This window comes from Mirounga angustirostris, unplaced genomic scaffold, assembly GCF_029215605.1.
Source record: "Mirounga angustirostris isolate CCGP_5_RB_7025 unplaced genomic scaffold, mMirAng1.0.hap1 SCAF_3, whole genome shotgun sequence".
Lineage (NCBI taxonomy): Eukaryota > Metazoa > Chordata > Mammalia > Carnivora > Phocidae > Mirounga > Mirounga angustirostris.
Window position 1 is genome coordinate 12,735,561 of NW_026991711.1, and position 22,296 is coordinate 12,757,856.

Genomic DNA, 22,296 nt, shown 5'->3' on the forward strand with positions numbered 1-22,296 from the left:
GTGTCTGGCTGGGTCTTTAGGCCTTCTAGAAATTCTCTCCTGCGTCCTAGCCGGCTGCACAAGCGAGTGGCTGCCGGTGGGGTTTGGGTGCCTCGGCATTTGAGAGCTGGCCTTGTGCTGTCGTGACGTGACCACGTGGCACACGCCTTCTGAACCCGACAATGTTGTCATCGGGTTGGTCTTGTGAAGAAGCATCTAGTGCAGTTCTTCATGTAGCATTTTGTACCTTTCTTTTGGCAAAATACGGTCCATTTATAAGCGTTTTTCTGTTTCTGCTATCAAATACGGGTGCTGTGTCAGGCAGGGACCAATAAAGTTCCCAGAAAACCATTTCTGTAATTCGGTCTCGTGTGTAGGAGGAGTAGGCTGTTCCCCCCACCCCCCACCCTCAAATGTATACATTAAAATCCTAACCCCCAGTGGGATGGTACTGAGAGGTGATGAGGTCGGGAGTGATGGGATTAGGAACTTTCTAGGAGGCTCCCCTCCCCCCCGAGACCCTCCCCCCTTCAGGCTTGTGAGGACACAGCAAGACAATGGACTGTGACCCGGGAAGGCTCTCGCCAGACACCAGATGTGCCAGCGTCTTGATCTTGCACCTTCCTGCCTCCAGAACTGTGAGATACGTTTCTGGCACTTGTTACGGTTGCCCGAACGGACTGAGACACTGGGTGTCTCCAAAACTCCCACTCGGTTCCCGGCAGCTTGGACGCGGTCTCCGTCGCCCACGTGGTTTGCACTTCGAAGTCACGGGGGGACCGCAGAGGTGCGAAGCACCACGAGCACGGACATGGTTCGGACTCACTCGGGAGGCGAACTAGACCCCCTCATCCCCGAGCCTTGTAGAATTCAGTGACTGGTGGTTTCTGGGGGAGAATTTTCCGGAGACTGCCTTTGTCCCATCAGCTGCCCCCTGCGCTCACCCTCCCAGGAGTTGGTCCTGCGGCTGGGGTGTGGGACAAGCCTCTGGGAAATAGCTGGATGTGGAAGGTAGTCCCCCTCCCTGTCTTTGCTTTCATCCCTCGGGTTTTAGTCCTTTTATAGCACGGACAGGCTCCCGGCAAGGTTCTGCCTCCCCGGTTCCACGTTGTGGGTGTCTCGCGTGGCTGAGTCTGCTCATCGTCCCGTGTCCCCCCCCCCCCCCCCCCCCCCGGACCAGCCACGTCCACCCCTGGGCAGTTCCATCCCTGCAACCTGCCCGCGTCCGACGGAAATAAAGACCAGACAAGGTGGGTGATGTTTTCCCTTAAAACTTCAATATGCTGGATTGCGGCGTGAGGTATTTTTATTCCCTTTTGTTAGTACCTGAAACCATCTGGTACACGTCGTAAGGCAAACGATAACGACCGCATCTTGAGCTCCTCGTCCGTGGGTCCAGGTCCGGCTCCGCCGCGCCGGCCCGCGGGGCTGGGGTGCAGGCGCCGGGGGCCGCCCCCTCCGGGCTGTGTCAGAAGGGGGTTCAGGACACTAGGGACTAGCAGCCACCCGGTCTCCGCAGAGAAGAGGCAAACGGATTTTGACTAGCGGGCCCAGCAGGTCCTGGAGCCCTGTTCCCTGTGCAGTCCGACTGTCACGGATGCGCAAGGTCACTGTTGATAACCCCATGCCTGGGGGGAGGGGGGATGAGTACAAACAGGAGAAAAGAATGTTCTTGGAGACGGGCACGATATACACTACTACCGAATGTGCAGTCCCCAACCCCAGTCGCGGGATACGGGTACGAGCATGGGGGCAGCTCCCAGAGACCCTCCGAGCGTCACAGACCACAAATGGCCCTGGTCACTGACACCCAGGTCCTCATGCTTGGGAGACAGACCACGAACAGCACAGCTGAGCTCCCACCGCACACACCGCTCCTAGGACGGCGGCAGCGCGGGCCCCGGGCCGATCGCTGCTCGCACGGACGACGCCCGCCACGCTTCGCCGAGAGGAGTCACGCAGACGGTTGGTCCGCTCGCGCCGGGAGCAGCGTCTCGGCGGAGCCTGGCGCCCCGAGGGGAACGCACGCGGTGAGCTGCAGACTGCCTGTGGTGCTCAAAGAAGGACGTCCTACTAACCTGCTATTGTTATAAAAGTAGAAAGACTGAAAAACCGAAATCTGAAAATGATCTCATTTGCTTAAGACTCTGCCACGTGTATCACAAACATTGGAAAACTTTTTTTTTTTTTTAAACGCACCAGCCTAGAAATCAAAATAAAAGTTTTGTTTTTTTTTTTTTAAGACACTTGCCCTGTCTTTCGGCTGAACGGATATGGTCGTACTGCTTTTAAGGTGCAGCTGCGGAAGAAAAACGGTCATGTGGCGCGCTCTTAGTGACAAGGCTTTAATACCGGCCCGAGCTGGAGACAGCCCACCGGGAGGACGACAGACGCGGGGCCCCCCCTCCCCCCGGGAGCACCGTTCCGCTCGGAGAGACCAGGGTAAACGCGGTGTCGTGGAGACCGAGGAGAGCTGCTGTACGACCACGCTCCGGGGTTCCAGACGGGTGTTAATTTTACTAGGCTTCGTTAATACAGGGCACACGCAGGGTCTCCCAGGGACGCAGCCACGGCCGAGCCCCGCGACACTCGTGTCCTGCCCTCAGTAGACGTGAGACTCTTTGTGACTCGGGATGTGGGCGCGGGAGGCGGAGCTGGTCGCACTGCGGATCACCTCCATCCACCTGAGGCCAGAGAACGAGAGGAGGGTCAAGCGCCACGTTCTAGAAACCTGCGCAGGATTTTTTTCTTCACGATACTCGACACACCTCACTACTTACAAAACACAGCACGGCGGTATTTGTAACGTGCTTAGTTTAGCAGAAGGGTTCTCGAAGGAGCTCCCGGTACCCGAGAACACGAAAGCAAGGCTAAGGGTTCCTCGAGGTGTGCCTGAGGACCGGTTTGAGAACCACGGGCCTGGGTGCTCCCGTTGCAGAGCCGCAGAAGCGCCCCGGACGGAGGGGTCCTGCCTGGCTGAGGCCTCCCAATCCCTGCGGGCCCGGGCCCCGCAGCCTGTTCCCACATTTGAGTATTTGCGGTACGTGGGTGGCTCTCAACCCCAGGGACGAGGGCTGGAGGCATTTCCGGGTGTCACAAGGAGGGGGCGCCCGTGACCTTTAGTGGGTGGGGGGTGCTCCCCATCTTCTCATGGCCAGGCCTCCCCCCTCCTCCAAAGAATTAAACGGTCTCCAAGGTCAGCAGTGCCGAGGGTGAGAAACGGGGAGTAGAGCTTTTGAGAAATTCATCCCTGGCCTGTTGAGGGTCTTGTCACTACGAGGCTCAACTGTCCTTGCTACCCCAGTGACACCGTCCCACCTCTGTCCAGGGCTCCCCGGCCCGGCTCAGATCTGGGAGGGCTTATCCCCTGGGCTCACTTTTCAAGCAGTTACTAGGAAGTGCTGTGGGGGGGGGGGGGGGGGCGGCGCTTGAACCCTGTTGCCCCTCAACTCGCTTTCCTGACGACTGGGCATGGGTCCTACCCTGTGGGCTCACGGGATCGGGGGCGGCGAAGGCACACGCTCTGGTTCCCTCAGCATGGCTAGGACAGCCATTTCTCCCTAAAGGGGCTGGTGACCCCTGGCCTGTCTGGTCTGTGGCCTGCAGACCTCTCCCCCCCGCCCCCCCAGCTGGTGCTTTAACAGTGACACTGGTTACAGGATCCCAGGCCTGGGGGCCCAGAATTTCTACCTGAGATGTTAGGAAATGTCCGAAATTGGTCAAAGGTGACAGTCTGGGTCTTTCCATCTTATTTGAACATTCCAGCTCCTGGGCCTCCCTCTGGCGCGCAGGCAGCCTCACTAACAGTATTCGGTAACCCCGAGAAGCCCCAGGATTTGTTCCCTTCCTGGGGCGGTGGTCTGGCCCTAGAACCATCCGGCACGTTCTGACTGAATACTCCAGACACTAAAACCCCCCCTGGTTAGAGACTTAAAAGTGCACCATGTGCAGCCTCGATACTGGACAGGTTAAGGGCGGATGTTACTCAACCAGGGAACTCTGAGTTTCCCTTCCTTCTAGAAGAATAGAGGTGGGTACGGGTGTCAGGCCAGGGCACCACCTTCCTCACCTGTGCGCCCCGCCCCGAAGGTCAAGTCCAGTTTGGAAGTGAGTAAACGCCCAGGCCCACGGGGCAGCCCTGCACTGGGCTGGCTCGGGAGATGGGAGGGGGGCTCTCCTGGAGATGCGGGGGGTGGGGGGTGGGCGGGGGGGGTCATTACCTTTCGAATGTATATTCGCTTTCAGCCCTGAAGTAGTACACGTGGGACTTGAAATGCAGCTTGAACACGTAGTCCTTGTGGATGTCCTCCGACTCCGAGGGAATGGTCAGTGAGTAGCCGAGCAGAGGGAGGCTGGCCAGGGGGTGCGTGTCCTGGGCAGAGTCAACAGAAGGGGGCTGTGGAGAGGTGGCCCTGAGCCTTCACCTCAGTCCTCGCCCTCCCGTGTTCACTCAGGCCGCAGTGCTCCTCACGCACGCGGACAGCGTCCACCGTCCCCTGGAACCCAGGGTCCCGGGGAGGTGGCCTCCACCAGGCGGTTCGCCGCCCCCCCGGGGGAAGGCTGCCCCCCTCGCGGCCCCCTGCCCTGGGACCGGGGCTTACCTGGGGAGACTTGTAGAAGAACAGGCAGAAGTTCGTGAACACCACCCACAGCTTCTGCCACCCGCTGCTGTTCTTGAACTTCCTCAGCAGAGTCCCGGACAGCTGATTCTGAAGGACAAGCATGTGCGTGAGGGGCGCCGGCCCAGGGGGCTGCTGCTGGCGCTCCTGGGCGGCGGGGGAGGCTTCCTGCGTGACCCCCCCCGGGGGTGCACTCTCTGAGCCTGAGTTACCACCGCCTCTTACAGGGACATGCCCCCCGTGGTGACCTCAGTTGTTAATCAGATCGTCCCCGTGCTGCATCTCACCCAGGGCCCCTCCCCTACAGCCTGGCGCTCCCCCAGAGTGGCTCCGTCACTCCTGGACAACACGCTGGCGGGCCCCGCGCGCCCTCTGGTGGCCGTGGCCGGAACGCGGGCCGGCTGGGCCGGGCACCTGTGAGTCGGTCCCACCGGAGGAGGACTCCCTGCTAGAGACAGGCCTTCCACAGGCGTCCTGCTTGAACTCCCCAGCTCGGAGGCCCGGGGGGCGGGGGGGGGGGGGGGGGGGGGCGACGAGACGGTGAGAGCGCCTGTCTGCAGCCGGTCGCTCATCACCATGGAGACTTTTGAGGCAGGGTGCTGGGGACAGTCTCACAACTTGGTGGTCAAATGGGCAAATTACTACATTAAAAAAAATTAAAAATACACCTGAGTCTGCTTTGTTCTCCCAGAGCGTGTTTAAGGTACTTCTGTAAGTAAGGTCCTGGGGCCAGGAGGAGAGAGAAGGCTAAGTGTCTCTCTCTGTGAGGGGCCGACAGAAGCGAACGGTGCCTCAGGCTGAAAGAACGCAGGAGGCAGACAGACCCATAGACCCGTGGGTCCCGCAACCAGCACGAGCTCCAGGCAGAGCGTCCCATCCCCCCCAGAGACCGCCCCCCGCATCACCCTGCCTGCCACTCACCCACGGGCGAACAAGAGAATGGGGTGCTGAGTGCCAAGCAGGTGAGGGCAGAAAGCAGAACGGGGGGGGGGGGTGACACACATAATTCCGAGGCACAGGGAAGGCAAGGAGTGGAGCGCGCTCCTACCGAACCCACCCCCTCCAGCTGGAGTCCGGAAATCCTGCTCTCGATGCAGTTCCCACAACGTGCTCGGCCCACTGGGCCCCACGGTCCAACTCCCTCAATGGAGTTCTCTCTCCTCGCTCCCCACTGTCCTCGCGGCCTCCGGGGTCACCAGCTGCACTCAAACTCCCACTCCCGTTGGCTTCGCTTCAGCTACACTTCTGTCCCCTTCTCAGCTCACAGGGCCCCGAAGCCCTGCCGCCTCTCTTCTCTAGAGGCTGGACCAGTCAACATCCTTGACCCACAACCGGCCGACACCTCCCCCCCGCCTCCGCGGTGGCCTCTGCTCCTAGACTCCCCAGCGGAGGGAAGGCCTCTGCCCTCTTCCTGGCTCACATCGCTGCTTGGTCTTTATTCTGGGTCGGATTGCATTCCCCCCCAAAGATTGTTCCAGTCCAAAGCCCAGGTACCTGGGGATGGGACCTTATTTGGAAATCGGGTCTTTGCAGGTGGCAGAGTTCAGATGCGGTCCTGCTGGAGTGGAGTGGCCCTAAGGCAGTAACCACTGTCCTTACAAGAAGACACAGGGACACCAAGTGGGATGGAGGCCAAGATCGGGGTGATGCGTCTATAGGCCAAGAGACACCAAGGATGGTGGCAAATACCAGAAGCTGGGGGTGAGGCGCAGAAGGTCCCTTCCTCAGCTTCTAGCAGCCCGAGGGGATAAGCTTCCCGCGTGTGAACCACTCGGTGGGACTGTGTTACAGCAGCCCAGGAGAGTCACAGAGACCCCACCATGATTCTCCCTCTTCGTGCTGTCCCTTCCCTCCTGGTCCTCCGCTGGACCCAGCCTGCCCACCTCTGCCCAGGCCTCCAGCACCTGCCAGCTCCCATCGAAAACACAAGAACGCTCCACTGGCCCTTGTAGCAGCAGACCCCCAAGTCTAATGTGGACCCCCAGTGCTCTTGGCTTGCCCACAACCTTTGGGTCGTGCCCAGCACCTCTTCACATCTTCCCCAAATATCCCCAACACTCGTAGGACACGCAAGGGGAAAGGGTCCGTGTGGGGAGCTCTCAGCGGACTCAGGAGGGAAGAAGCTGCCGCCCCCTCCCTGTCGCCCTGGGGAGGGGGACCTGGCAAGGGCGGGGGCAGTGGCAGAAGAACAGACGAGCCCATTCCACGCTTGGCTCACCTGCATTATTGCTACCTTAAATCCACACACCCCGGGCTCACGGCCCTCTCCCCGGGGGCCGGCAGACTTCCTCAGCAGCCCGGACAGTATGCAGTCTGAGCTCATCGGGCCAAGCGGCAAAGTCAGATACGTGTCGTAGCCACTTAACGTCACTTAGTGCCTGGGCTGTGACCAAGCGAGGCCGGGCTGGATTGGCCTGTGGGCCGGTCTGCCGACTGGCTCTGAACACTCACCTGATGCAGGCTACTGTGCAGGTCGGTCACCCCAAAGGAGCTGGCCTTGCAGTGTCCGGGCCCCCGGGGACCTACCCGACCCGGGGGGTTGCTCTTGAGTGGCCTAAGCGCTCCCAGGCTCGCAAAGGAGGTTTCAAGCCTACCAGCTTCCCATGCCTCGACAGTCCTAACCACAGGCCTTGAAGGCCGGTACCAAGTGAAGCAAAGACCACTTCTCCCTCGGGGACCCACTTCCTCCAGCTTCCTAGGACCAGCTGCACAGGCTAGATGTGCGGAGGGGTCTTCCCTGCTCCCTCCGTGCTGGAAAGATCACCCCCCGCCCCAACCCGTGCCTGGGAGGATCTCTAGTTCCCAAGGGCGAAGGGAGGGAGGATGCTGAGTACAGCGAGCTGGGCAGAAGGACAGCGTCCGTCCGTCGGTCCCTGTGGGGTCGGAGCGGAGGGGCCGTTCACTGCCAGCCCTCGGCGGTGCACCTGTCACCCAGGGCATGCACGTCACCCAGGTGCTCGCGAGGACGTTTTCAGAAACAGGCGCGGGCTTAGGCCACCCCCTGTGGCGGGGAAACTGAGTAGAAGCCGCGCCGTGGAACCGTGAGGGTCACCCCCAGAGAACGCGCTCAGACAGTCCCTGGGCGATGTCTGGCTCGTCCCCAGCACTGCGGGCCGGCCCACCGCCGTCCTTGGCTCGGGCTCGTGTGACAGGTTCTGGGCCAGGCCCATTTAGGGACTGCGAGGTTTTCAGGGTTTCGGAAGGGGATCCAGCGCCTCCGCCGGATGGCACCCGGCCATGGGGTCGGGGCCGGCCCGGGGAGTTCTTCCACGAACCACGGCCGGCCCCGCCCCCGCCGCCCCCGCCGCCCGAGCGCCCCCGCCGCCTGCAGCTGTCTTCCGCCCCGCGGCCAAGCGCGGGAGAGGGCCGCCGGCCTTCGGGCCGTACCTCCACGGCGACGCTGAAGTCCACCATGGACACGCTGGTGTTGCGGTGCCAGCACACGTGCACCATGGTGTTGCCGCGGTGCGGGGCCTGGCGCTCCAGCGACGTGCGCGAGGCGCTCAGGTCGTCCTCCGACTCCTGGTCCGCCGCGGCGGCCTCGTCCGGGGACTCTGCGGGGTGGGACAGAAGAGGGCGCTGCGGGTCCTCGCTCGCCAGGAGAGGGACCCCGTCCCAGACCCTCCCAGGTGCTGGACGGGACGGGACAGCCGGCGGCGCGCACCGGGGGAGCCCCACGCACCCCCCGAGCAGGGAGTCGCACTAGCAGCCATCTCCTCGTCCGGCCCCCCCCGGGGGAGGGGGTGTCCCGCCAGCCCCTCTGCCAGGGAGCCCCCGACACACCTGGGCGCCGACGGCCTCGGCTCCTCTCCCTACTGCCGGCACTCTACGGGACAGTCGGCCGGGCTGGCCCCGAAAGGATGAGCTCCCCGCTCCCTCACACTGTTCTAAGCGGTGTTTTACTTTTAGGGAGCGGAAGTTCCTTCGTTTTTAGGTTTATTAAACACAAATGTCTATGAACAACAGCCAAACTATGGAAAGAGCCCCGATGTCTATTGACCGATGAATGGACAAAGAGGTGGTGGCATGTGTAGACAATGGAATGTTACTCAGCCATCACAAAGGATGAAATCTCGCCATTTGCAACGACGTGGATGTACCTGGGAGGGGGGTTACTGTGCTAAGTGAAGTCAGTCAGAAAGACAAACACCGTATGATTTCACTCAAGAAACAAAATACGAACACAGGGGAGGGGAAAAAAAGAGAGGGAGACAAACCATACGAGACTCTTAACTATAGATAACGAACGGGGTGGGGGGAGGGAGGTCGGGGGAGGGGCTGGATGGGGGATGGACACTCAGGAGGGCACCCGTGATGGGCACGGGGTGTTGCATGCAACTGATGAACCAGTGAATTCTACTCCTGAAACAATATTGCACTGTATGTTAACTAACTAGAATTTAAATAAAACTCGGGGGGAAAAAAACACGTATAGGGAAAAAACAGGCCATGTCAAATCGATAACAGCAGCTATATTAAAGTCCTTGGATTAGGGAGACTTTTTTCTCTTCTATAAACTTCCAATTACATGATTTTGTACATATATAATAAAAAATTAGGAAAACAAACACACACAAATGTCAATCACAGAGACGGGACCCACCTGGGAGGGTGATTTTTAAATGCAGCAGGATGCCCCCCCCCGCCCCCCGGGTGAGCCGAGCTGTCTCGCACCCGCCATGGCCAGCTCCCAGCGCAGCGAGCCCGGCGGCACCAGAACGGCTGCCCGCCCACTTACTGTTGTCAGGGGGGCTGCTGGCGAGGAATTCGGGAGTGGGGCCACTGCTTTTCTCTGCCAAATCAATGGCCATTTGGATATCCTCAACCCACTTCTCCATCTCGGACCTGCAGCTGAAGAGCCGGGCGGCAGGGTTTCAGAGCAGGGCGGGGGAAGGGGCAGACAGGCGAGGGGCGCGTGTCCGCGTTACCTGGCCGCCACGATGATGGACTGTCGCTGGCCCCGGAGGGTTAGGCAGTGGGGTACACCCCACTCGTCCTCGCTTTCCTCGATCTGTGGGACGAGTGAGCATCATGTTACTGCCAAGGGGCAAGCGGCACACTCGGCTCATTTTCAAATGGTCACTACACTGGCTATGGCTCAGAGAAACCGAGTCAGAGAAATCACACTCAGAGAGCCGAAAGGAAGGCCCAAATGCACTGAACTGCTTTTTGGCAGAGCCCGTAAACTTCCCTGTATCCGGTGGCGGAGAAGAGTGGGAGGCTAAGCCGGGGAAACCATCCCGCGCACTGGCGTCCTGGCCGCCATCACGGATGCCCACGGGCGCATCTCTGGGGCCGGACGGGTGGCTCCCCGCTCGAGGGCCGGGCTCCACCTCGCCACATGGGTGGTGAGGACTCTCTTTCAGGGGCCCTGGGCCCAGGCATACCTCGTGGCCACGTCAGCTGGCTTCCTCACTTGATTCTAGAAGGAAGTTACCCGTACATCTCACGTGCACCAGGAGCCGTGTCCCGAGCCCCTCTTGGGGAACCCGAACGGGGCCTAAGGTGCCTGGTTACGACCCTCCTTCTCCTTCCTCAGCTGGCGGTCTCCCGCTCCCTTTAGCTCGGTCTGCCACCTGCAGGCAGTGCACAGGGAGGGGCCCTGATCGCATGCCCATGGCGCATACTCACGGTCATGCCATACAGCGGGAGCTGTCCATGGACTTTAAACTGATTCGAGGCCGTCAGCCCCCTGCTCGTGTACAGCAAGACGTCGTTGAACTAGAGGAGCAAGGACAAGTGCGGATGAGGTGGATGGGCTCCGCTCAAACAGCAGGTGCAGAGTGTGTGTTTTCAGGATCTTGCGTGGCAACTCGCTGATCGCAGCCCCTCCGGCTGAGCCGCGCCGGCCGCTTCTCCTGCCTCCCGGGTGGCCCGGGCCCGCCCTGTGACCCCGTGGGGTCCCCCATCGCTGTGAAGACCTCCGGCTGTCAGCACTTACCAGGAAAAACATGCGCTGCTGGAGCCCCTTGCCGGAGAGCTTGCTGAGGCTGCCCAGGCGAATGAATTCCTACGGAGCAAGCAGACCCTAGCGGTTGGCGGGGAGATGCTGGTGGCCTCATGCCACGCTCCCTTTCGTGGCAAGAACCACCGCCATCACAGTTACTGTTCACCGAATACTGCTGTCCCTCCCAGGAACCCACAAGGCAGGGACTCCGATGGGCTCCGCTCGCACAGAAACCAGCACTCAGAGGCCCGGACGGTGTGGTTCCGCGGCTCTGCGCGCAACCCCCGGGCCCGGCGGGCTTCCCGCTGCAAGGGGGGTGGCAGGGGCCCCAGCCATATGCAGAGTGGCAGCAGGGCACTGGGACGACAGATGAGCCAGAGAGGAGTTACCCCGAACCCAAGAACTGCTCCATGACTCAGCTCTGGTTCCTGGAAACCAGGAACTGTGCTCTAGGATAAAACAGCCAGAAGCAAGCGCATCTAAAATTCTTCCCCCCAGATTAATAAACTAGAGGACGCTGGTCATTCGGGGCACTTAACCCCCCCACCCAAAACTATCATTTTTAAAAAATTGTGGTAAAATACATATAAAAATGACCGTTTGTGACCTTTAGTGCATTCAGAGAGTGTATGCATTGCTACCATCTAGGTCTGGATGTTTTCACCACCCAAAAGGAAACCCGTGCCCACTAGGCAGCCACTCCCCACTCCCCCCTTTCCCTAGCACCTGGCTCCCACCAATCCGTTTTCTTTATGGATTTGCCCATTCTGGATATTTCCTATAAATCAAATCTTGTCATATATGACCTTTTGTGTCTGGCTTCATCCACCCAGCGTGTTTTCAAGTCTTACCCACACTGGGGAATGTATCAGAACTCCCTTCCTTCCCGGGCCTACTTCATTGTATGGATACGTCACACTGTGTTTATCTACTCACCTGAGAATGGACACTTGAGTTTTTTTTCCCTACTGGCTACTATGGACAGTGTTGCTATGGACACTCATGTTCAAGTTTTTGTTTGAGGGGGCACCTGGTTAAGTGTCTGCCTTCAGCTCAGGTCATGATCCCAGGGTCCTGGGGTCGAGCCCCGCATCGGGCTCCCTGCTCCGCGGGAAGCCTGCTTCTCCCTCTCCCGCTCTCCTCTCCTCATGCTCTCCCTCTTTCTCTCTCAAACATAAATAAAATCTTAAAAAAAAAAAAAAGGAAGTGCTGTCCCATATATTTCTAAAAAAAAGTTTTTTTGGTTTGAATACCTGTTTTCAATTCTTCTGGGTATATACTGAGGAGTGGAATTGCTGGGTCATATGGAAATTCTCCGGTTAACTTATTACGGAACCACCGAACTGCTCTCCGTAGTGCTGCTTCTACAACATGGCTGCAAGCTCATTAATGTTTTTCACATTATTCCCGTAGAGGCGGGGTCTCTGTCTGCCTCCCTTAGATATGGGTGGGCTGGGAACTGATTTGACCAATGAGTGTAGACCTGACACTGTGTGACTTCCAAGACTGGGTCAAAGTAGCCTCTGCTTTGTCCCTGGGAACTTGCTCTTGGAACCCTTAGCGGCACACAGCATTAAGACAACCCTGAACCCAGGGTCAGCCAGGCTTCTCACGGGCTTTGTGGTGCACAGTCCCAGCTGAGCCTCCAGATGTCCCTGCCAGATGACAGCCTCGGACCCTCCAGACCAGCCCATCTGGGACCCCTGTCAATGCACAGGGAGCAGAAGAATCACCTGGCTGAACCCTGCCCAATTCCTGACTCGCAAAACCATGACCTATTTGGAAAAGTTGTCCTTAGCCACTACACATCGGAATAGTTTGCTACGTATCAACAGACTTCTAGAACACCTGCCACCAGACTTTTCTGTGCTCACAATAGCTACTGAGCCAAGGATTCAGCCAACTCATTTTGATTCTATAGACTTTTGCACAGCCTGACTCAACTCTTTGTTTTTTTATGAAATGTGGATCAAAGACCATGTCTGCTGGCAGTTCCAGTGATGTGTTTTGGGGACCAACAAAGGAACATATAATAAATCCTCGCAGGCATGGATGCTATCAGACATCAACAATGCGACCGGAGGAAATGATGTCGGAGGGGGGGCATCACTGCCGGGCAGCCGAGGATGGGCTCGGGACTTGAACCTGCTGCTCCCACCTTGCACAGCTGGAACACGTGTTTTCTAACAATTCTGAGGGAGCGTGACTGTTTTCTGTGCGGGAGACGTGGTGCCCTGGGACACTCATTGCAAGAAGACAAGGGAGCCCCGTCTATGTTCCGGGGGGCTTCAGCAGCCGGGAGCAGAAGGGCTGCAGACTCCGCTATCAACGTCTGAGGCTGCGGATGGAAAAGGTCTCGTGCCTAGAATTTTTCTTTTTAAACCACACAATGGGGAGGGGGATGGCCTCGAATGTCCTTAAGAGCAAGCTGCTTCCTTCCGGAGGGAAATCCAGTCCACACCTCTGAGTTTTAACCAAACGGACCTCACCCACCTCCAGACCCTGCTTTCTTTCTGAATGCGTTCCTCCGACAGGAAGGCCAGCCCAGGAAAAGCTCTCCCTCAGGCACACAGTTCTTAGGATAAACACCATCAGGAGGGCTGATGCGGGCCAAAGTGTTTCGAGGCCTTTATGCCTGGGGGAAAAATCCTGCCCTCCAGGATGTGATACTATCTAAGACTGACCCCAGCAGGAAGATGAGCAGGATTATGCCATGCTAAGAATTATGCTGCAGTAGCCGAGGGGGTGTCTCTAAAATGATCTGCTCCCCTTTAAATCCCAATTTTTAAAATTCTACTTACAGACAAATCAGAGCTTTCCTCCCACCCATGAGGTTATTTGATAATTTAATTAATGATAATCAATTAGCCTTGGTATATGGACTACCCCATCTTAGAACTTGTTCCCCGGAGGGCCTCTGAGTCCCTCCTTCCCATTTCATTCAGGGTTGACTTGAGGCTGGTTGATGAACAAAAGAATATGGATATGAAACAGTTAGTAACCAGCACCCCACTTCCAACTTCGCCTTTATAAATAATCATGAGCACGTGGTATGTACCTGACATCAGCTGCGTGCTTCTATCAGCACCTTGTGGGAGCCTGTAGGTTCAATATTATCCCCATTTTTCAGATAAAGAAACTAAGGAGCAAAATGATTTAGAAGCCTGTCCAAGACCAGTGAGTGACAGAACCCATATTTAGCTAAATGTCTTCCACGATGCTATGCTATGAATCACTACCATTACAGTTAAGTGTAGACTTAATCTCTTTAAGTAACTATAGGTGGGGGAAGGAGAAAATAAGTCACATTTGTTGTGTTATTTTTACACATTAAATCTCATTTGATCCTTTTGGCCTACAAGGGAGAGCACAGGATGCCCATGTTATAGAAAGGAAGAACATTCTGGTTGTTTGAAACACCCAGCTCTGGTGGAGCTAGGACCTGAACCTGGGGCCTCCTGTTCCAATCTGCTCCTCTTTTTATAGCACCAGTGGGGACCTTTCCTCAAAATTAAAAAAAAAAATTTTTTTAAAGATTTTATTTATTTGAGAGAGAGAGCACAGCGCAGGGGGTAGGGTGGGTAGAGGGAGAAGCAGACTCCCCATGGAGCAGCAAGTCCAATGCAGGGCTAAAAAATTCTTTCTAGGTGGTCTGTCTGCCACCTACAGATTTTAGAACATCCAAAGTTAAGAGAAAAATCACACAGATTCCACTGGCCTTTACTACGGCTTCCGTGTGGATGGGTCAGCGTGGTTGTTACGTGCTGAGGCCCGGCAGAATGTTCTCCCCTGCAGAGCTGAAGCAAGCCCGGCTTTCATTCCCACCCCGCATTCACCACATAGTCCTCTCCTGATAATCTTTCACAACTAGTTTTCCGGTCAGCCTTGTAATTAGGCTCCCTGTCAGAGAGACCCAAATACACGAGGAGGTTCCCTCGTCTTCCCTACGTTACAAAGTTTCTGGGGCACCTGCCTGGCAGACGAGAAGGAAAGCGCCTGGCGTACCAGACACAGCACCTGTCTGAAGACGAGGCAGCTCTGGGGGTGGGCGGCTCAGGTCGTGATCTCAGGGCCGTGAGATCGAGCCCTGCGTCGGGCTCAGCACTCCGTGAGGAGTCTCCTGGAGAATCAATCTCTCCCTCTGCCCCTCTCCCCTGCTCACACATGCAGGCAAGTGTGCTCTCTCTCTCTCTCTCAAATAAACTCTTAAAAAAAAAAAAGATTAAGGCAGCTGTGCAGCAGGCCAAAGGCACCAAAATTTTCTTTGGAGCCTGGGTGATGCATACTTTGGAATGGGGCAGCTCTAGGGATAAAGATCCCATAGACAGAGTGGATGTACCACCTAATATTTTTTTGATCCCTGGGCAATGATGGCTTCCTAGGAAAAGAACTGAAAGCAAGCAAGCTGCCCTGTATTTTCACACGCCCCTGGCCTGGAAGGAGTGTGTGCACACAGGGAGGGCGGGTGAAGGTTAACAGCTTAAGTGAAAGCGCATCTCTCCGAGAATCACGTTCTGGCTAAAACGTTATTTTAATTCTAAATTAAAATTATATTATGCACAGAAAACTTCATCTTTTAAAAATTCTTTTCATCCTTACACGGGAATTTACGTGCTTTGGGGCGCTAATTTTCCTGTGCCTTTGTATCACCATTTTACCCCATTGTTTAAAAAAAAAATTTTCCCTTAGCTTCCATTTCCATTTACCTAACTTTTAAAAGGTAAAATAAGCTATCTCAAAGCCTCTCAGAATATGGTAGGAGGAAAGTAAATTAGCCAATCAACCAGTAAGGAAAAAAAGTAGAGTAGGAGGTCAAAGGCTTGCTTTATGTCCTCCTAACACAGGTTTGAGTGACACGGTCATGGTCAAGGTGTCTTCCTAGTTGCCGTGCAGCTGGAAGGAAGCCACTTCACTCAGGAGGAGGGTGTCTTAAACCAGAGTCCGTATTCAAAAGGTTCAAATTTAAGTCACTTAAACATTGCCTTCCTGGCTTGGCCTCCAGCAGCTGCTTACCCTTCCTGGAATCACGAGATTGTCGATGCCAATCAAGTCTTTCTTGAGTTCGTGCAACTTCTGGAAATTCTCCATCTTGATCATCGTACCGTGAAGCTGTGCCACCATCTCAGTAATCTCTGCTAAAGCAGCTAACGAAGCGAACAGACACAGAAACACCAGGATGGATGGTAGACCAGGGTCTCCCCTGCACCCCCACACCCTGGTAGCAGCCCTCTGGGTAACATCCCCAGTAGCTGAACTAAGTTAGAAGCCATCCTCCTGGGGGAAAACACTGCTATTCCTAATAAAAATTTCTCACAAAAAAATTTGCATTATGTGTTTATTTGCTTTACTTGAGTTTCCTAAGTGCATTTTGGAAATGTCAATGGCCCCTTCGTGGCTATGTGGTAGACAGCTGTCCTTGGGCTGGAAGCACCTGGCACAGAGGGGCAAGCGGGAGGGGAGTAAGCGGGAGGGGACCTGGAATTCTGTCCCCAGGGCAGAGGTTTCTACCCACCTCCTGTTACCTGGAAAGAACAGAGCACAGGGGGGCCACAGAAAAATCTGAGACAAAGGAGGGATCCTTCTGTGAGAGAGTCTCCCTGATAGTGTGACACTTTGGGGCACCTGACATTCCAGCACAACGCCCCCCCGCCCCGGTTCTTCCTTCTGCAGCAATTACACCGTTTACCAAGATGACTGCAAAAGGCCGCTTTATTCTGCAGTATGGGCACATCTCCCTTACGCGGGTATGTATCTGATATGGAAAAGGAGCTGATGCCCAATTAGTGCAAGTTTAGTTTACGTCAATCCACAGTAGCTGAGCATTTAGGTATTTTCGTCAGGAAATACTTGTCAACGGGGGCGCCTGGGTGGCACAGCTGATTAAGTGTCTGATTTTGGGTTTTGGCTCAGGTCATGATCTCAGGGTGGTGGGATCGAGCCCCGCGTCTGGCTCCATGCTCAGTCGGGAATCTGCTTCTCTCTCCTCCTGCTCACGCACACTCTCTCAAAGAAATAAATCTTAAAAAATTTTTAAAATATAAAAAAACTAATCTATAAGATTTGTCTACATATCCTAGATACCAAAGGATTGATTTTTCTGCAACAAGCCCCACATCCCCATTTCCCTCCTTAAAACCCTCCCCCGTCTTCCCTTTGCTCTTCCTTGCAGTCTTGTGGGGTTTATGAGACCCCATGAGATCTGGTCTCTGCTTACTTTGCCAGTCTTGTTTCTGCTGCTATCCTTCTGTGTTCTACACAGAACTTCTACTTTCCAGAATGTTCCATAGTCTCTGTCCCCTGTGGGCCTCTGTACATGCTATTCCCAACTCTATCCAGGAAAACTCCTATATTTTATACATTAGATCTAAACTTAAAATAACCTTTCCCTCAGAAAGCTCCCCCTGAGCCCCGAAGGCTGGGTCAGGTCATAGGTCAGTCACTGCCCAGACGTCCTGCCCTCTGTACCCACTAGTCGGTCCTGTGAGTGGGGCCACATCTGCGTTATTCCCTCTCGTATGCCTAGTACACAGCAGGTGCTCAATGCATATGTGCTGCATGAGACTGGTCAGGGGCCAGAGCATGATGTTTTGACTGTAGCCTGAGGGAATCCAGTGTCACCCAGCTTATAAGCAAACGAGTAAGAGGTGCATTTAGAAAAAGAGGACATAGACGGGAGGTGTTTATAATACTTTAGGAGAGAGGTACCAGTGGCCCAGGTATCTCATCTGTAAAATGGGGTAACAGTTCTTACTGTTGTTGGAGTTGCTGGTTGTTGAAGGGAGTAAAGGCGTCAGTATTACTAAGATACCCGGCTCTGTACCTGAGGGCGTGATGCTGAGCCAGCGACAGGGAGTAATATCATCATGACAGGAGGCCAGGATGGTCAAGAACATGGGGTCTGGGTTTGGGCTCCGAGCCATTTGCTTTCCAGCTGTGTGACTCCGGGCATGTAACCTCTCTGGTCTCAGCGGCCCCTATATGTAAAATGAGCTCACCCCTGCCGTGAATATCAGGAGTCAATGCAGGTGAAGTGCTTCTTAAGGTGACCAGCACATTACAAGCGCCCAGCAGCAATTAGCAGAAGGACTGATTATAAGAGGCCATTTTCCGCAGCCGACCCAAGGGGGGAGTGGGGAGTTTCAACCATGTGGGAAGAGGAAGGCTTGGGGGGAGGGGGGGGCGCTGACTCTAAGTGGGGCACACCAGCCAAGATCAAAGGGAGGGCCTCGGGGCCAGGCGCACTTCCTCCGCGGAGAGACCCGGAGAGACCGAGAGGTAACAGAAGGCGGGGTCACGGCGGCCCGCGCGGCGTCTGCGGGCTGCCCCGCCCCCGGCTCACCCCGGCAGTCCCGGAAGTCGGCGTGGTGGGGCGGGTGGTGCTTGCACAGTCGCTCCAGGACCTGCTTGTAGTGCATGAGCCGGTGCAGCGGGCGCAGGAGGAAGGTGTTGAGCGGCAGGTAGCACACCTTCTGCAGCTCGAAGTCTCGGCACAAGTTCTCCAGCCGCCGCGAGCCCCTGATGCCCGTCTCCAGCGCCTCCAGAGCGTCGCTGTGCTTCCACAGGTGAGCCGCCAGTTGCTGGGGGGGGGGGGGGGGGGGGGGGGGGAGGAGACAAGTGCGCATGCGTCCCACCGCGCCTGCCTTTCCGAAATGAAGATCGCCTTGGCTTGCGGGGCTTCATTTCGTTCTCTTTCTTATTGTCCCCATTTTGCTATTTACTTCATGATTTCAATTGGGTTCTCGGGATGAAAGAAAAAGCTCTAGGAAAGCATCACGCAGCTGAAAATACTTAGGGATTCTGGAGTAGGAGATGTATATGTTATCTTAGATGTGAGACTGGCGAAACGGAGGGGAATAGATCAACAGGAGCTCCTTCAGGGGGCCTGTGGTTTTCTTCTTAATGTCACTAGATGACCAATAGACCAGGGCCCATTCAATAAATGTCATACAGTCACCACTGTGCATTTGTTTGACTCACCCCTTTCACTTAAAAGTAAGTATCTGCCATGCGCCACCTACTCTGCTCCATCCTGGAGAGCTGGGTGAGAATTAGACATGGACCCTGCTCTGCTGGGGTCTGACAAAGATGCTTCGCTTGACCAACCTTTCTTCAGGCCCCTGAGCCTTCTCCTTGACCTGTGAACTTCCTTATTGAAAGCCAGCTTTAGCAAAAACCCTGCTAAGTCAGCCTAACCAGAACCCCTACACCTTGGATGTCTGGTCACCCTCGACACTGGGTTCCTCATCTCTCATCATCCCCAGGTGGTATCAGATCACCCCGTCTTCAGCAAAGAAGGCTGTCAGGTTGGTTCAGCCAGAACCTGACTTACCCTGATGTTTCCTCTTCATATGTTCCCATCCTCTGACCCTGCCCCTTGGCTAGAAATCCCTGCTTGCCCAAACTGTCTTCAGAGTTTAGCTCAGTCTCTCCCCCACCGAAAACCCCACCACAGGGGACCCTACCCCAGTCACAGTGGTCCTGAATAAAGTCTGCTTGACCATCTTTAACACCTGCTGTTGAAGATTCCTTTCCTATCATAGCTCTCACGGTGGAGAGTGGCGAGGGTAAAGAGTTGGGAGTTTAAATAAAGCATTAATGGAGGAATTCATTCTTCACGGCAGGTGGGGAAGAATCTCAAGGGAAGGACGTTTCCAGACAGATAAAGGTAATAAGATGGGCACAAGGACATCCAGGAACAGCAGTTGTCCTCAACACTCACTTCCTAGGGGCGGGCTTGCTATCCATGCGCTGCTCACCTTCACACCTACATTTCCATGCCCTGCAAAGGCTTCCTAAAGAGCCTGAGATGCAGTGAGTCCGGGTGGGAACCCCACGTTCCCTGCCTCAACTGGGGCCACCCTGAGATTCTCTAACCTCAGGATGGTGCCACCACCAGCCAGTTACTCGGGACAGGAAAACCAAGAGAACACTCCAGATTCCCCCATGTTTTGAATCCTTTACCAAGTCCTTCCCATTCTCCCTCCTAAAAACATCAAACCTTTTCCTGTCTTTCTCCGCACGGTCACTGCCCTGGTTCTGGCCTTGCACCCCCCACCACAGTGGCCGTTCTCCATCGGGGCCTCGGCCTCCACGCCTCACCCCTCCACACCTAAGCCACTGACATGATTCAGTGACGGAGCTCAGCTCGTGGCCTCTTGGTTGGAACATGACAAGAGCTCCCCCCATCTTGGGACAACCTCCAGGGTCCTCGGCAGGGCAAACAGGGCCCTTAGGATATAATCTCCTTACCCCTCCTATATTGCTTCTTGCCACTCATCCCAGGGCCAACCTGAACTTGAATGTGCCAGGCTTTCGCACTCAGAGCCTCCGCACACGACACTCCCCTGTTTGGACTCCTGCCGGCCTCAGCAACTCCCTCGAAACCCAGCCGCCTCCACCGGTTAGGGACTCCTCTGTCTTCCTGTACTTAGGCTGTATTTGTACATCTTAGCCCTTATCACATGGTGTCCCCTGCTGGGGTTGTTGACTACTTTAAAAAAAAAAAAAAATTCATAGGAACTTGCAAAGAAATGTACAGGGAGGTCCTTCACCCAGCCTCCCCCAACGTTACCATCTTGTGTGACTATAGCATAACGTCAACACCAAGAGATTGACACTGGTCCAATCTGGAGTTTGTCTGGATTCTACCAGTTTCACATCCCTTGTGCGTGCCTGTGCATGCGTGTGCGCATGTGCAGCTCTATGCAATGTTATCCATGTGCAGTCCCTTATTTGATTTTAAGAGAGCACATCTGTCATGTTCCTATATCCTCGGGGCCTGAGGCACACAATAGGTGCTCAGTAAATGCCTGTTGCCTGCATGCATTAATGAGCAAATGAGGGGCACCTGGCTGGCTCATTGCTAGAGCATGCAACTCTTGCTTTCGCGGGGTTGTGGGTTGGAGCCCCATGTTAGGAGGAGAGGTTACTTTTAAAAACAACAAAAAAGAGCAAATGAACCCATGCATGCACCCAGCTGAGGCAGGAGTCTTGCAAGAACCTGAGAGTCTGGAGAGGCGAGTTCATGGTCAACTGGAGCAGAGTGGAATGTGAAGGACAGCGGGAAGGGCCTGGAAAGATCATCCAAGGCTAGACTATGAAGGCTTTCTTCGTCACGTTTTGGGTTTGGACTGTATTGTCCCAATCAGAGAGATGCAGGACGGCTTTGAGCCTAGGCGGTCTGGCTGAAATATAAATGGTGACTGGGAGCTCGGCTCGCTGGGAGGAGGGGAGGCACCGGGAAGCAGGTCAAGTCATCCAGCAGACAGCAAACTGAGAGCCAGAAGGAGTAATGTGGTAGGAGTTTAAGAAGGAGAGGAAGCAGGAGTTGGGCACTTGAGGAGACAGATGGCTCGCATGGAGGTCCCAGCCTGGATGAAAGGCGGATCTTTATTTGTGTGATTTCGAAGTGCCTTTGTGCACCTGGGCAGATGTTTCCAGGGGGAAGGTCACAGCATGGACCGGAGATCACAATCTGGGTATGTGACTTTCAGGCAGGGATTGCAGCCCCTGGCCTAGCTGCCTCGGTCATGGTCACAAGTGGAGGGTCAGCTCCCCCGCTGAGTCCCTGCAAATGCAGGTAAATACACGGGTTTGTGTGTTGGGGGTGGGGGGCAGGAAGGACACTGCAAGCTGCAGGTCACTCTAAGCATTTTGGACAAAAGTGCTAATCTGGACTTCTACATCTCTAGAACCTTCTGCTGCCCTCTCTTCATACTTCATAAAAATTCTTTAAAACCAACTATAATCATTACAAGAAAAAGCAACCCAAACAAATTCTTAAAAAGGCCGCCAGTGGCTGTCTGAGCCTCTCCACCTATTTTTATTTTGCTTGCACAGAGCTCCATGCTATAAATGCTCATGGCATCCACACACCAACTCATGCTGCCAGCAGCCGATGAAGCCGACTCAACACAAAAATGCCAACTCACCAGACTGAGGAGAGAGAACGGCTATGAGCACAAACCAAGTATGTTCCAGGAGGTCTCAGGTGCGAGGTGAACAAAGAGGAGGCTGGAGGCCCACACATGTCAGCTCTCCATGGGCGAGCAGTAAAAAGGACAACTCTGGGGACTGTCCCCAAGGGGGCAGGGAATGGGCTGGCAGGTCTCCAACTGCCGTCCCTGGAGGACACGGTGGAGGCCAAGCCTCCTTGAAGGCAGTAAGTGCAGGCGAGAGCCCTCCCTTGGCAGGATCGTACAGCGGGTCCTTGAATAACGTCGGGGTTCAGAGCACGGACTCCTCCACACAGTCAAGAATAGGCATTTGACTTTTAACTCCCCCCAAACGCAACTATTAATAATAGCTTCCGCAGATCGTCCTATCAGGTCCTGGGTGCCTATGGACAGCGGTTATAGCCCAGGCCTCTGACAGCCCCGAGATTATTGTCCCTAGGGAACGTGTTCCACCCAAATCCCAAAGCAGCTCACCTTCATGCCCTGAATGTTCTTCAGCAGGACATCTCCGATTCTTTGGTAATCTCCTCTGACGTGGGCATTTGAGCGGCCTTCCCTGAGAACAGAGGCAAAGGGGGTGAGAACGAAAACATCAGCAGTGGAAACGTTCCCAGAAACGGTCCCAGCCCCAGAGCACTCAACAGCAACCTTCATGTCTTCCTTTCCAATCCCCCGTTATTTCTACCTCTCCTTCTGGTGCTAATATTCAGTGACACCCAGAGAAGGGAGAGGTAGAAATAACGGGAGATTGGAAAGGAAGACGTGAAGGTTGCTGGGAAAGTCAGGGCAGATAGAA

The 22,296-nt window shown here is 55.3% G+C and overlaps 1 protein-coding gene across 7 annotated transcripts in view; it reads right to left on the reverse strand.

Moving 5' to 3' along the window:
• Positions 1-2,308: 2,308 nt before the first annotated feature.
• FARP1 (FERM, ARH/RhoGEF and pleckstrin domain protein 1) overlaps positions 2,309-22,296 on the reverse strand; it is a 269,503-nt gene continuing 249,515 nt past the window's right edge. For 5 of the 7 annotated variants that reach the window (XM_064585936.1, XM_064585937.1, XM_064585934.1 and 2 more), the window contains 11 exons: positions 21,975-22,056; positions 17,885-18,122; positions 15,559-15,689; positions 10,540-10,608; positions 10,230-10,319; positions 9,527-9,609; positions 9,337-9,449; positions 7,986-8,152; positions 4,581-4,688; positions 4,200-4,351; positions 2,309-2,663 (listed from right to left, as the gene is read on the reverse strand). In XM_064585936.1, coding sequence (XP_064442006.1) covers positions 2,582-2,663; positions 4,200-4,351; positions 4,581-4,688; positions 7,986-8,152; positions 9,337-9,449; positions 9,527-9,609; positions 10,230-10,319; positions 10,540-10,608; positions 15,559-15,689; positions 17,885-18,122; positions 21,975-22,056 — 1,315 coding nt within the window. In that variant the 3' untranslated portion in view covers positions 2,309-2,581. The remainder of the gene's footprint in view (positions 2,664-4,199; positions 4,352-4,580; positions 4,689-7,985; positions 8,153-9,336; positions 9,450-9,526; positions 9,610-10,229; positions 10,320-10,539; positions 10,609-15,558; positions 15,690-17,884; positions 18,123-21,974; positions 22,057-22,296) is intronic. The other 2 variants (XM_064585938.1, XM_064585939.1) reach the window with 2 other exon arrangements.